General features: G+C 37.0%; 1 protein-coding gene across 1 annotated transcript; it reads right to left on the bottom strand.

Moving 5' to 3' along the window:
* Positions 1–3,570: 3,570 nt before the first annotated feature.
* Positions 3,571–5,572, bottom strand: LOC149244325 (uncharacterized). Its single transcript, XM_089367969.1, has 2 exons — positions 3,988–5,572; positions 3,571–3,787 (listed from the first exon to the last, which is right to left on the bottom strand). The coding sequence occupies exons 1-2, from the start codon at positions 5,533–5,535 to the stop codon at positions 3,737–3,739; spliced, it is 1,599 nt and encodes a 532-aa protein (XP_089224095.1). The 5' UTR covers positions 5,536–5,572; the 3' UTR covers positions 3,571–3,736.
* Between the last annotated feature and the right edge of the window lie 5,645 nt (positions 5,573–11,217).

Genomic DNA, 11,217 nt, shown 5'->3' with positions numbered 1-11,217 from the left:
AGAATTCAATATGTAACCTCTCAATAGTAAATGTGCTTTAACTACGGGGAATTGATGAATTGAACTAACTCTTGAGGCTTGGAATTGATGGATATTATTATGAAAATTCACAATATTATTATACTCTTTAAGAATAAGAAGAAATTAATGAAAGTGATTCTATAACATTCATTTACATGATGTCAATTGTCATGTAAAGTTGTAAATTTATTATTTTTAATTTTGATTTTTTTAAATTCAAAATTTGATATATATTTATTGAAATTGAAAATTTAAATTATGAAATGTATACAATCAAAAATTTACAATTAATTTATTTATTTTTATGTGTTAAAAATACATTTTACATAACATAACTAGCAAATAAATTTACATAATGAAAAATAGGAGAAACCCTAGCTCTGTTAAATCTCTGTAATTGTAAAAAACCATGTCTTTTTTATTTGTGGAGCATGCAAAAAAATCCATTCTAGATGAGCCCACTGTGGTCAAGGGTTCAACCCATGTGGAGGGAAAAATCAAAGCAAAATTGTGCCCTATGTTGAAAATAGTACTATTAGTTCCATTGAACATAGAACCCTGGACTACCCCAAGGCTGCAACTAGGGAAGGAGAAGGTAATGGTGCTCTAGATGATGGTTACGTAACTGCTAGAGCTTCCCTATTGAGGGTTTTCACATGAATGGGAACATTGTTTACAATGAAGAAGTTGTGACTGCTAACCAAGAGCTCGATAACATAGAAGTTATGGCTACTAATCTAGAGCCATATAAAGGAGAAGCCATAGATGTTGTTAAAGAACCTTGAAATGGAAAAGTTCTAACTTCTTAGCAAGATCCCTCTAATTGAGAAGTTGTGGCTACAAAGCAAGAGCCCTTACCATTTCCTAAAACCCAAGAACATGTGGAAGCTTCACTTCAAAAGGGATGTGATGCATTAAATGTTGATGACCTCATCAATGTTGTTGACTCTTTGAGTCATGCAGTGAAAATTAGGTTTATTATGTGGAAGACCCCAGTGGCATCAACAACCATAGTTACTATAATGCTCAACCAATTTTCCCTATACCAAATCTGCAAGTTATTTCTTCATTGGAAACTCCTCTTCTCATGGGTTACATCGCCATTGGATCAAGATAATGGGATGTTGCTCCCAACATAAAATTATTGATCAGAAATGGGGTCAAGGATTCTTCCCTCCTCAAAAGTGATGCAATCACTCTTGATCCCTTGAGTTTTTCAGCCTTCGTGAGGTCGATCTTAGGGGGTATCCTCTGTATATAGGTGATTTTTTTTACTTTGTTTCTACACTTGTAGCCATAATTCAAGATTGGATAGGAATCCATTTTGTCTTAATGCAACTCCTACATGGGGGTAGGCAGCTTCAGGAAGGTCATTCGCTTAAAAATTATAGCATAGCCAAGGTTGCCTTAATCCTCCTAGCTTCACAATTGAATGAAGGAGCCAAGGGCTCGGGTGCACCCTCTTCCTCTCAGTCGCGATCCTTTAAGGATACTCTAAATCTAGGGCTCTCCCAAATGACTCGAAAAAATATCTTAGGGCCAACCTTCATTGTTGAACAAGCGAAAGATATTCCAAGTCTAGAGGTTGAACACTTCTAATCCACTCTTTCTTGAACGACATATCAGAAGAATGCCATCATTTTTTTCTTTAGTGGGCTCTGATCATCTACATCTATGCTTTGATAATGGTTACATCAAACTTGGTCCCCATATATGGATTTATATTTTTGTTCGAAGGGTTTCTTTGTGGTTATTTCATAAATCAAGAGGATTAACAAAGGGTTTTTTATCAAGGGCATTGGTTTTGGGGCATCTCTAGGCTCTCCTTGTACCATGGTTTCCTACCTTCAACCCTCTATCCATGATAACTTTGGCACTCCAGTTTGGGTAAGACTCCCTAGTATGCCCATCCATTTGTTAAATCAAGACATCATAGATTTTGTGAGAAATTCTCTCGGTTGTTTTATTAAGATGGATACATATATGCTTGGGAGAGGTATTGTAACCTGTAGGAGAGGTATTGTAACCTTTGCACGCATCTTTGTTAAAGTAAATCTCAGCAAAGAGATTCTTGATAGAATTGTCATCAATTGGAATGGCCTATCCTTTTGTAGATGGTGGACTATGGAATCACAACTTTCCATAGTAAGTCCTGTCAACAATTAGGTCATCTCTAGAATGCTTGCCCTTTTTTTCAAGGGCAATCTCACCTACCTGATGCCAAGAGAAATAATTAAGGTTAGAAAGACCTAAAATATCCAAAAGGGTCGAATAATTCCCCAACTCACAAGTAAGTCAACGTCCAACATCAAAAGGATTTTGCAACCAAATCTTGTCCTTCGACCTCAGATCGATCTCATGTACCACCATCTCATTCCTTAGAATTTAGCTCCGTCACCCGGCGGCCCCCCCCCCCCCGCCCCCCCCACCACTTCCTCTATCGTCATCTCCCCACACCCATCGGAACCCCTTGAATGGTGAAGATAGAGACACACCCATGATCGTGGTCTTGTCCACAAATGGGCACAAATGCCTTCATGAATTAGATCACTCAAATAATGATAGGCAAGCAATCGCTTTTGCAAACTCCACAAAAATGACATTAACTCATGGAAATGCAACCAGTGATTCCATATCATTTATGGCCTCAAAGACCATAATCTTAGTACATGTATTTTGTATTTCACTTTTAGTTAGTTTGTCTTTATCTTTGGATTCGGTTGGTTTCTTAGAGGCTAACCAATATAAATTTTTCATCTTTTCACATAATCTTTTATTAAGAAGGTAATGCAATTTTTACTTGATACAAAAAAAAAACTAGCACAACCATAATGGTTGGTAAATATTGAGATGTATTAATCCATAGCAAACATCAAAACACTTCATAATATGTCTCAGGTTGTTTTAATTTTAAAAATCCTAAAAACTAACTATATTATTATTACTATTTATAAAAATAATTAATCAATGATTTAAAGTTTGGATATAAGTTAAATATATAATTAATCAATGGTATAAGTTAAACATGTATACATTTAAAAAATATGGAACAAGATTTTTAAACATAAAGATTTATCTCCACTTTAGAATAGAGATTGTTAATTTGTAAATAGGTATTTTACAATACCTTGTTAATTTGTAAATAGGTATTTTACAATACCATGGCTTATCAATACCACACGTCCAAAAAAAACCATAATTCACTTCACATGTCATTTGTTTATATAACATTTTTTTAATTACCTAATTTAATTAAAAAGACATAACCACCTTAAAAATGAATTATAATTTCTGATTTTCCTATTTAAAAAAAAATCTAAAATATTCTTTGAGATTAAATCCATACTATTACCAAATTAAAATGCAAAAAATACTATTTCAAAATAAATATATCTATCCATAATTAATTAATGATAATTGAATAACATAACTATCCATCCGAATAATATAATTTAATTTGAAAATTTTTATTATTCAACCAAGAAAACCAAAGTAAAACTGACTTTTATACATATGATGAGATTGGTTACAAACAATCCTTCTGAGTGGAATAATTATATTTTTACAGCATTCATCCACACTGCTGTGGAGTTGGAAACTGGAAATTTGACAAAGTTGACTCTAACTCTGATATGTTGACCATTCAAACTACAATTGTAAACTAGAAATTTGACAATAGTCCACTCTAAACTTGACCATGAACTGTGTGGTAGCGTTAGCCTTCGAATTCAATACGTACAGAGTCGTTGCCTTTCCCTTCACGTATCTACAGAATAAACAAAGTCAGAAAGTTAAGTACAGAATAAATAAAATCGCACAGTTAACAGAATCAGCGTTTGCGTCTCTGCAGAGTAAACAAAATGAACAGAATCACAAAGTTAACAGAATCAGCGTTTGCCTCTCTGCAGAGTAAACAAAACGAGTCAGAAAGGTATTCATGGGTATCAAATTACTAAAATTTTGCACCTGTTGCCGCACTCCTATGGCTTTTCCTGCTATGGACGCTGCCTTGAATATCTCATTTTCGTTACCGTCCTGTGCCCATTTATTGCAATTTTTTATAAGTGCTTTGTCCAGCACCTCCTCTTCAAGGCAACGAGAAATAATGTTGGCCATTAAGCATCTTAAATTACGTATTGCATCTTCTGGATTAGCATTGGGAATGGTAACTTTCCAGATTTTATATAAACTAATTTTTGCAGCAACTGCCTTCAAATCCTTGGAGTCGTGCAGGGTATCCATGCAACCATTTCTGTGGTCTTTTCTGCCCGCGTCTTCTTCCTCTGTCCTCAGCTGCGTCATATTGTCATAAAGTGGTTCCCTGATCTTCTTTATCAATAGCTTTCTTGACCTTACCTCCTCCTCTGGACTGTGTAGTCTGTTTGATGCTTTCTCCTCGTCCAATCGGTTGCGCTTCGAATTTTCAGAAGACTGCATCTTACGATGCTTCTTCCAAACGTTTTGAAGAGTGTTGAATTCGTTGTCCGCTGCCTCCCTCGCTAATTTGGTTTCCGGATCTGAACGGTCAACCATATCCATGAAACAGGATGCTTGAAGGTAAGCTTCTATACAAACATTAACCATATCAGAATTAGCTCCATCGCAAAAGTAGATGATCAAATGTATCAATGATACTGCTCTCATCTTCCACGAATTTTTACCAACCGCCTTGAATTGCTTTTCTTCTTCGAGACAAGTGGGAGGTTCCTCTTCTGGGGTCCCTGTTTTGTGTTCTATTAAACTGATCAATTCTTTGCAACTACTCTTACCATTTTCAATGCCCTTTTTCAAATTATTCTCTGTCTTCTCAAAGGCGGATTTATTTGCTCTCCACAGGCTGTCGGCTTTTTCTCCTGGCATTCGTATGGTCTCCAGAGCTTCTTCGTATTTTGAAAATTGATCAGATTTATTCTTTCTCATTATGAACGGTCGGATCATTCCAAATACAAACTGAGGGAGAAACCAACAGACCTTGCTAAGGAAGACCACGAGTTTCTGCACCCTTTGCAACATGGTGAGTAACAAGGACAGAAACAATCGGCATCTACGGAGATCCTGTTTCTGCTGAACAAGTCTCCTTGTCCAGAAATCTTCCAAGTACAAGAAGCACCCCAAATCTCTGGGAAAATAGAGAACAGCAATGAACCATCTGAATACCACGACCATGCTTCCCACTACCACGAAGGCACACTGAATCGCATAAACTGTTTTATCCAATGGATAAGGTGGAAGTGGAACGTGTTTCCATTTAACTAGTAATAACACATCACAAACTGTGACGACCACGCCAGCGAATGCACAGAATACTGATCTGGCCATGATGTAGTCAGGCTGGGAGGCACGAGCCACAATCCAAGATTTGAGGACGTGATCTGCAACGTTCTCGCACAATCTGTTTTCAGCAGAACTAGAACAACAACAAGAGAGGGCTGAGGGAACCTTTTGAGACATGATATTTCGGATGGTTTTACCTGCTATGACCGCGCAACTCAAGAGCACAACCAACAATATCATGGCTAACGATAGGGCAATGTAAGACGGTATCAACCATCCTTTAAGTTGAATGAAATTTCCTTTTTTCAGTATATGTTACAAGGAAGTAAGCCTCGTACGCCATATGAGCTATTACAATTAATGCCAATGTTCCAACATCCCCCCATACACTTTTCAATCCCCGACAGACAATTCCAGGGAGCAAATACGCAATGAATACACACATCATAAGTCTCCTGATGTCGGCAAGGAGCTGCTCCCACACCAAAAGAATCCATTGGAGGTCTTTCAAATCTTGGTCGCTTGAATTTCTAGTGACCTGCAGATGATCAATAAAAAGGAGAAATTGGATAGTGAGAGCGCTAAGAACGAGAGCTTGTCCCGGAATCCAAGTAGCCTTCCTTCGAAAGGCCTTCCACACATCCACTAAGACCAAGGTGACAAATATGACAGCACAAACAGACGATGTCAACTCATATCCAGTATAAGAATAGGCAAACGAGTATAATTCATTCTCAGCGTCAGCCCCTTCTGTCGTCATCCTCTAATACACAACCTTGCAACGTAATCGCGCCTGCAAATGCCTTTTACCCGATAGATCTGCAAATCTACTGGGGTTTTGAAGCGCCTTTCAGATCTTCGAAATATATGCAGGAGATTGATCAATTCTGAACATAGAAAGGCACTTTAGGTCTCCACATGAATTTTTCGCAGTAATACCCTCAGGAACTTTAGGTCTCCACATGAATTCTTTGCATTAATCCCCTCACCGATTTCATGAATCACGCTCTATGCCAATGAAAGCAATAACTTTACAAATATATAGAGCAATAATATGCTATTTTATAATTTTGATCGGCACACAATTTTCGTCATAACAACGTCACGTAAGCTTGGAATTACTGCTCGTTCCAGATGACCCTATTTACATAAACGGTTCTTCTGATGTCGTCTGCAAACGGTAAGACCACAGGGTTCTCAACCCAAGTACTGTCAAGTTTGTTAGACTAACTGTAGCTTGAATTGCTATTTTGGAAAATATGGTACTAGTCATTCATGTAAGATGATGTATCGATTCGGAAGTTTATTCATTACAATAGATTTTGGTGTAATTACAAAGTTTTACATGAATAAAATCGCTTAATTCAAATTCAACTTCCATATTAAATCGTTTAATTCAAATTCAATAATGAATTTTAAAGTAAATCTCTTAATTTAAATTTAGTTTCCAATAATGAATTTTAATGTAATGTAATATAATTCATCACAACGTCAAGTTGTTAACTATGAACTGACTAGACTGTTTATAAGTTCTTGTCTATTGACTATTATTATTTTTCTGGATCCCAACCATAGACAAGTCTATAATTCGACCCAGTATTGGTCTTTCTCTGAAGTCAAAGACTTTTGAACTGTGAACTATAAGTAAACCTCAACCGTAACCTAAAGTTTCGTGGAAGATGCAGAGTAATGTGTGAGAATTGGGATTGAAAGTCATAATCTAAACTTTCATCAAACGACACTCAATGTTCTACGTTTTCTGGGAACCTTACCCTCTCTCAATCGCTTCACTTACTACGAGAATTCTGCAGCTAGAAGATTGAATGGTCACTTTCATCCAGAATTCTGCAGCTAGATGATTGAATTGTCAAAAGTATAATTCTTACAATAATGGCAATATCTAGAAGATTGAATCGTCAAAATTATAATTCTGCCAACTTGACGACCATCAAAACTTCATGTCAGCTTATTAGATTCTGGCCACGTTCCAAATATCGATTCAATTATGGGTGTACTAGGCTCTGAAGACTCGGTTGCTCCAACGTTGGAATTCCAGGGAGCGAATAAATCGGGCATTGAAATAAATATACCCTTATATTTTGTCTATACGATACCTCCAAGATTGAATGGTCAAAAGTATGACTTTTACAAGCGGTCTAGCGTCTAACGTCAGCTTGGCCGATTTTGACCAGACTCCAAATATCGAAGGTTGGAATTTTATGGAATTTAGGTTTGGTTAAGTTTAAAAGGAGTTAAATTTACTAGGTAGGTTATATATGGAATATATTTTTATTAAAAATTTATTTGATATAAATTATATTTATTGAGGAGAGTTTTTGGTGAAAATCACATCAAAATACATTTGTGACAGGTTTCGAAGTAGCAAGTGTGGTTAATCGTTAAGACAAGATCATATATGATCTTTATGATCTTGTCATGATGATGAAAGTGTGGTTCATGACAAGATCAGAACCATTCTCAAGACAAGATCATATGATCTTGTCTTGAGGATGAACCACACTGGTTGCTTTGAAACGCATCACAAATGTATTTTAATGTGATTTTGGCCAAAAACTCTTTTCAATAAACTTGATATGGATCACAAAAACTAAAATTCTATAATAAATTATATTAATTAATATTGTAAAAATATATTAAAAAAAACCTTCACTGAATATATTCTAAAAATATAGAAAACTAATTAATATTGTAAAAAAAAAAAAAAAACACTTCATTAAGTGAGTCTATTCTAAAAATATAGAAACCTTCCATTATATAATAAGTGATGTAAGGCACTATAATTCGTGCCATTGTGATTGATGACTATTGTTGCTATAATGCAAAGGACATTAAGATATTGATTACAATATCATCTAGAATGTATATAGTTTCATATCATGTTAGTTTAATTATTATTTGTTTATGAATTTTTTAATATATTTTATATTAAATTTACTTATAATTGTTTGATATATTTTATATTAAATTTGTTTGAAATTAGGTGAATTTTTTTAGAATAAATTTGTTAGAAATTTGGTGAATTTTTTATAGAATAATAAACTTAAATGTTGTAATTAATATAATTAATTTTTATTTTTTAAAGTTAATTTATTATTATTATTATTATTATGATAAGTAAGAGATGAATTTTCTATTAATCTAATCAAATTACATAGTTTACAAAGTGTCTCAGGGACAACAGAAAACCAGGGACCGAGGCCCACAAAAGCTTTACATGCATCCCATAGGGTCCACAAAGGGACCCACAGTGGACCACACTACACCTAGCAGTCGGACCCGACGACAACTATAGAATGGGTCCACTAAACAAATTCGGGTCTGGACCCTGAATCAACAAGCACGAACCAATCCCTGCCGTTGAATACACAACCCCGATCCAACGACCATCGTGGATATCGTGCGGACGAGAAGCGCAGAGGTTAACCTACTGATGAGGGTGGTTTTCTCTCACCTCTGGTTGCCACGTGTCACACACTGAATGGAATCAGAGGCAACTTACAAAAAACCAGATACCATCTTTGTCCCGCGCGATATACCATTTATGGTTTTGAGTCCGTGGTTTCGCGGAAAAAACAGAACACTCAATCGCCAAGCGAAGACCGTCCGACCATTCTCGCAGAGATTTCTGAGCCTTCCGCCTGGAGTCTCCATCAAAAACCCGCTGAACCAAATGCACACAGGGAACCAGATCTGTGGCGCTGCCCGAAACGTAACCTTCATCATTCATCCGAAAGTGAACAGATTTGTGGAGAGCAGCCAAAACCAAAAATCATAGACGAATTAGGTGATACCATCCTCGCGCTTGTCTCTTGAATCCCTTCGATCAGTATTGTTCATCTATAGTTCCAAATCTTTGGTTGCCAGGAAGAAACAGTCCTCTCGTAGTTTTTCGGAAAGTAATGACTCCCATGCATGCCGAGAATCCCTGTCCTTATTGGCCACTCCTTCGTTTTCCAACCGATCTGCTAGCATGTTTGCCTTCCTTCTAACATGAACAAATCTTATCGTTTTAAGGGTTTGCAAGTGAGAGTGGATACGGTAAAAAACCTGCATTAGCTTCTAGTGCTTCGACACTTTATCTAGCAAAGTTCCATTGTGAATCTTCTTGGCTGCTCTAATGATCAATTCCAAATCTGCTTCAATGATAACATTCTGTAAATTTGCCTCCACCAGGATCTCCAAGCATTGTTCTAATGCCAGAAGTTCAGCCATATTATTGGTACCCTTTCCCAAGTGGCCATGGAAGATGTATTTTGTGTGCCCTTGATGATCTCTTATGGCACCCCCAAAGCCAGCTACCCCTGGATTGCCCTTAGAAGCTCCATCAATGTTTACTTTGAAGAAGCCCTGTGGAGGGGGCTGCCAACTACTGGCCCCTGTATTTATTGTTCTCACTTCCTTTCTTATTCCTTGAGGACTAATGGATTGTAGTCCCAAATTAAGAATAATATTCTCCTCGTGAGGCAGAGGAGGATCCTTGGGAATTGACCTCAAAATGCTTTTAACTGTTTCTTTAAGCTGTTTTAGAATTTGATTGATTATGTGTTGGGGCTCGCTAGCATTATTTTTGAAGATCCGCCTATTGCATTCTTTCCAAACATTTCAAATGACAAACCCTGGTACTAGCATCCAAGCTTCGTTGATGATCTCATTCTTTGAAAAGTTCTTCCTCCAGTTTTTTAAAGTGTTGGATATGCTGAGACTGTCCTTGTTGGTTTGTCTAAAGCTTGAGGCCACCCAGTTCCACACCTTAGCAGAGAAAGGGCAGAGGTTGAGAAGGTGTTCAATTGTTTCCTCATGTGAGCCACAGAGGTAACATTTGGAAGGGCCGATGAAGCCTTTCTTTAGAAGGTTTTCCCAAGTTAGGATCTTTCTTTGGTGCACCAGCCAAATGAATAACTTTATTTTCATCTAGTGAGGAGTTTGCCAAAGCTCCTTCTAGACTTGTTCTGTATTTATAAAGTTAAAACCTGTGATTGCCTGTTTTGCTTCTTTGAGGTTAAATTTACCTTCATTGTTCTTCCCCCATCTTAGTTGGTCAGGTAAGGAGGAGACTAGAATACGCCTATGCTCTAAATCTTGGGTAAGAGCATCTGCCTTGGCCCTCAACGGACTCTCATCACTGTAACCTAGGTCCTTCCATTTTCTCCATTTAACATTATTACTTCCCTGGTCCCAGAAATCTTTTACCAATAACAAACCTTTGCTCTCTGTGTCTCTCTTAAGGGCTGCTAGGTCATCCCTGTTCAGAATGGATTCCTGTTGCCAGCTGTCCTCCCAAAATGAGCACGATCCCTTGCTCGGATTTCCGAGAAACAGTGTTGCTGAACTATGCTTTTATTCTCCCAAGCCAATTTCCAAATGTGTGAGCCTCTAATCTATCCTGACATTCTGATATGATCTTTCTCCTAAACCCTAAACCCAATTACTGTCAAGGTAGTTGGACTAACTGTAGCTTGAATTGCTGTGAAGTCAAAAACGTTTAACTGTCAATTATTATAAGTAAACCTCAACCGTAACATAAGACAGTTTCGTGGAAGATGCGGAACAATCGAAACTGTAGATTGACTGCAAAATGCACGTTAATGTGAGCTTCACAGATCGTTCAATATGTAAAAGAGTGATCATTCAGAGAATTGGGATTGAAAGTCATAATCTAAACTTCCATCAAACGTCACTCAGTGTTCTACGTCTTCTGGGAACCTTACCCTTTAACAATCGCTTTACTTACATTGAAATTGTCGAAAGTATAATTCTGGGAACAGTGTTGCTGAACTATGCTTTTATTCTACCAGGCAAGTTTCCAAATGTGTGAGCCTCTAATCTAATCTGTCGTGACATTCTGATATGATCTTTCTCCTAAACCCAATTACTGTGAAGGTAGTGGGACTAACTGTAGTT

Source organism: Pinus tabuliformis, chromosome 8 (genome assembly GCF_031772625.1).
Source record: "Pinus tabuliformis cultivar Carrire ecotype Pingquan chromosome 8, CPIR1, whole genome shotgun sequence".
NCBI classification, from domain to species: domain Eukaryota; kingdom Viridiplantae; phylum Streptophyta; class Pinopsida; order Pinales; family Pinaceae; genus Pinus; species Pinus tabuliformis.
This window is presented reverse-complemented; position numbering and strand designations above follow the sequence as displayed.